Below are 2439 nucleotides of genomic sequence, written 5' to 3'. Positions count from 1 at the left end.
TAACCCCTGTTCGCTCTCCAGACCCCTCCCATCGTTAAAAATTTCCACAGATTGCTCGACCTCAGTCTGTACTGTCATACGATTCCTCCTGATTTGAAACCTCCATTCAATTTACCATATGCGAGTCCCAGCCCATTCCCCCTGGATTCACAACTGTTAACTGGTTTTCNGGTTGGATAAGGAACCATTTTTTTTTCCAGTCCTGACGCTTGTAGAGCAGTCTGCCACCCCCTCCCCCAACCTCCCGCGGCCACCCTCCCTCTCTCCTGCATTATCCGCCCCTGCGACCCCCCTTATTCTCCTCAACTCCTGGAGGCGGCACCCTTGCTCTGACTCGCCTCTCTTGCTGAGCTGCTGTCCTGAGCTGCCGCACACCGCATTGCTCTGCTCTAACCTCCTCCATCACCCCCCACCTCTCCCTTCATTCCACTTGACCCCACTCCTCATTCCACCCCATCCCTCGTTTAGTCTGTGCCCCACTCCAGCCCTACCACACGTTTTGTTACCACTTCACCTCCCATTGCCCTTTGCTGGTGGTCTGGATCTGTGCCTCAGCCTTTTTGCACCATCCTCCTGCCTGCACCTCCCCTGCACTGCTCCCCCTACCCTCCCGCTTCAAATTTAATTTTCCCCCCTGTATTTGCAGGCTGAGGCCTCGGTAGAAGACAGCACCTTGCTTATGCAGACCCTGATGGAGGCCATCCAGATTTCGGAGGCTCCACCTACCAACCAGGCCACAGCAGCTGGGCCGAATGCTAGTCCCCAGAGTTCACAGCCCCCAGCAGCCAGTGAGATGGCTGACATTCAGGTTTTAGCAGCTGCTACTAGGCCCAAAACAGCTTTTAAGGCTCAGAATGCCACCACAAAAGGCCCAAATGGTGCCTATGATTTCTCTCAGGCTCTTAATGCCAAGGAGATGCCCAATGCACCGCCCAAGGCAGCCTTTAAGTCCCAGAATGCCACCCCTAAGGGCCCAAATGCTGCCTATGATTTTTCCCAGGCAGCAACCACCAGTGAGTTAACTGCTAACAAGTCTGAGATGGCCTTTAAGGCCCAGAACGCCACTACTAAGGTGGGCCCAAATACCACCTACAATTTCTCCCAGTCTCTCAGTGCCAGTGAGATGGCCAACACTCAGCCTAAAACAGCCTTTAAGGCTTGGAATGACACCACTAAGGCCCCAACGGTTGATACCCAGATCCAGAATATTAACCAAGCCAAGATGGCCACTTCCCAGACTGAAGTAGAGACCAATCCAAGTATCCCTGAATCTGATGGTGCAGCTGCACAGACATCAGCAGATGGTTCCCAGGCTCAGAATCTGGAGTCCAGGACTATAATTCGGGGCAAGAGGACCCGCAAGGTGAGATCCCTGCTAGCTCCACTTTGTTTTGGGCTCTCTCCTTTCTTCTCTGAGGTTGTTCATTTGTTCTAAACAAAACATATGTATACAATGGCCTGTATTCAGCTAGGTTGTAGGGGATAATAAGATGAATGTGATCATTTCTGCTCTCTGAAAATCCACAGACCAACGGGGAGATGAGATGTGGACATGTAATATATACACTTCGCGTGTAATTCAGCTTAACACTTTTCGTAGTAGTCACCACGTGTTAGCTCTTTAGCCAGGCACATTCATACAGGCTATCTCATTAAATCTTCAAGATATTACCAGCTAGGGATCATAGTCTCAGTTTTATATAGAAGGAAACTAAGTCCCAGAGAGGTGGAGTGACTTGAGTGATTTATCCAGGGTGGTACAAGCAGAGCCAGTGGTGGACATAGGAAGAGGAGAAGCCTCAGGCCCCACCCTTGGGTTGCTCCTGGCCTGGTTCAGAGATGAAACTCCTGCCTGGAAGACAGTGAAAGACAAGCCCAGGACTCAGGGTGACCATTGGCTAGTGGGTCAGGCTGTCACTACAGGTGAGGGTTTTAGGGGGCCTTCCTGGAATAGATAGGGTGAGGACACAAAGAGCTGGTGACCCTAGACTTTCCTTCTCTCTCATGATGCAGATTAATAACTTGAATGTGGACGAGAACAGCAGTGGGGATCAGAGACGGGCCCCACTGACTGCAGGGACGTGGAGGTCTGCACCGGTTCCAGTTACCACTCAGAACCCACCTGGAGCACCCCCCAATGTGCTCTGGCAGACCCCATTGGCCTGGCAGAACCCATCAGGCTGGCAAAATCAGCCAGCTCGGCAGACCCCACCAGCACGTCAGAGCCCCCCAGCTAGGCAGACCCCACCAGCTTGGCAAAACCCAGTTGCTTGGCAGAACCCAGTGATCTGGCCAAACCCAGTGATCTGGCAGAACCCAGTAATCTGGCCAAACCCCATTGTCTGGCCTGGTCCGGTTGTCTGGCCAAACCCACTGGCTTGGCAGAATCCACCTGGATGGCAGACCCCACCTGGATGGCAGACCCCACCTGGATGGCAG

The 2439-nt window shown here is 52.8% G+C and overlaps 1 protein-coding gene across 1 annotated transcript in view; it reads left to right on the top strand.

The window, feature by feature from the left end:
* MAGED1 (MAGE family member D1) overlaps positions 1 to 2439 on the top strand; it is a gene marked incomplete at its 5' end in the record, with an annotated part of 62632 nt that overhangs the window by 55037 nt on the left and 5156 nt on the right. Inside the window, 2 exons of the mRNA XM_077778578.1 lie at positions 647 to 1363; positions 2014 to 2435. Of these exons, the coding sequence (XP_077634704.1) occupies positions 647 to 1363; positions 2014 to 2435 (1139 nt within the window). The remainder of the gene's footprint in view (positions 1 to 646; positions 1364 to 2013; positions 2436 to 2439) is intronic.

This window comes from Crocuta crocuta, unplaced genomic scaffold, assembly GCF_008692635.1.
Source record: "Crocuta crocuta isolate KB4526 unplaced genomic scaffold, BGI_CrCroc_1.0 scaffold684, whole genome shotgun sequence".
Lineage (NCBI taxonomy): Eukaryota > Metazoa > Chordata > Mammalia > Carnivora > Hyaenidae > Crocuta > Crocuta crocuta.
This window is presented reverse-complemented; position numbering and strand designations above follow the sequence as displayed.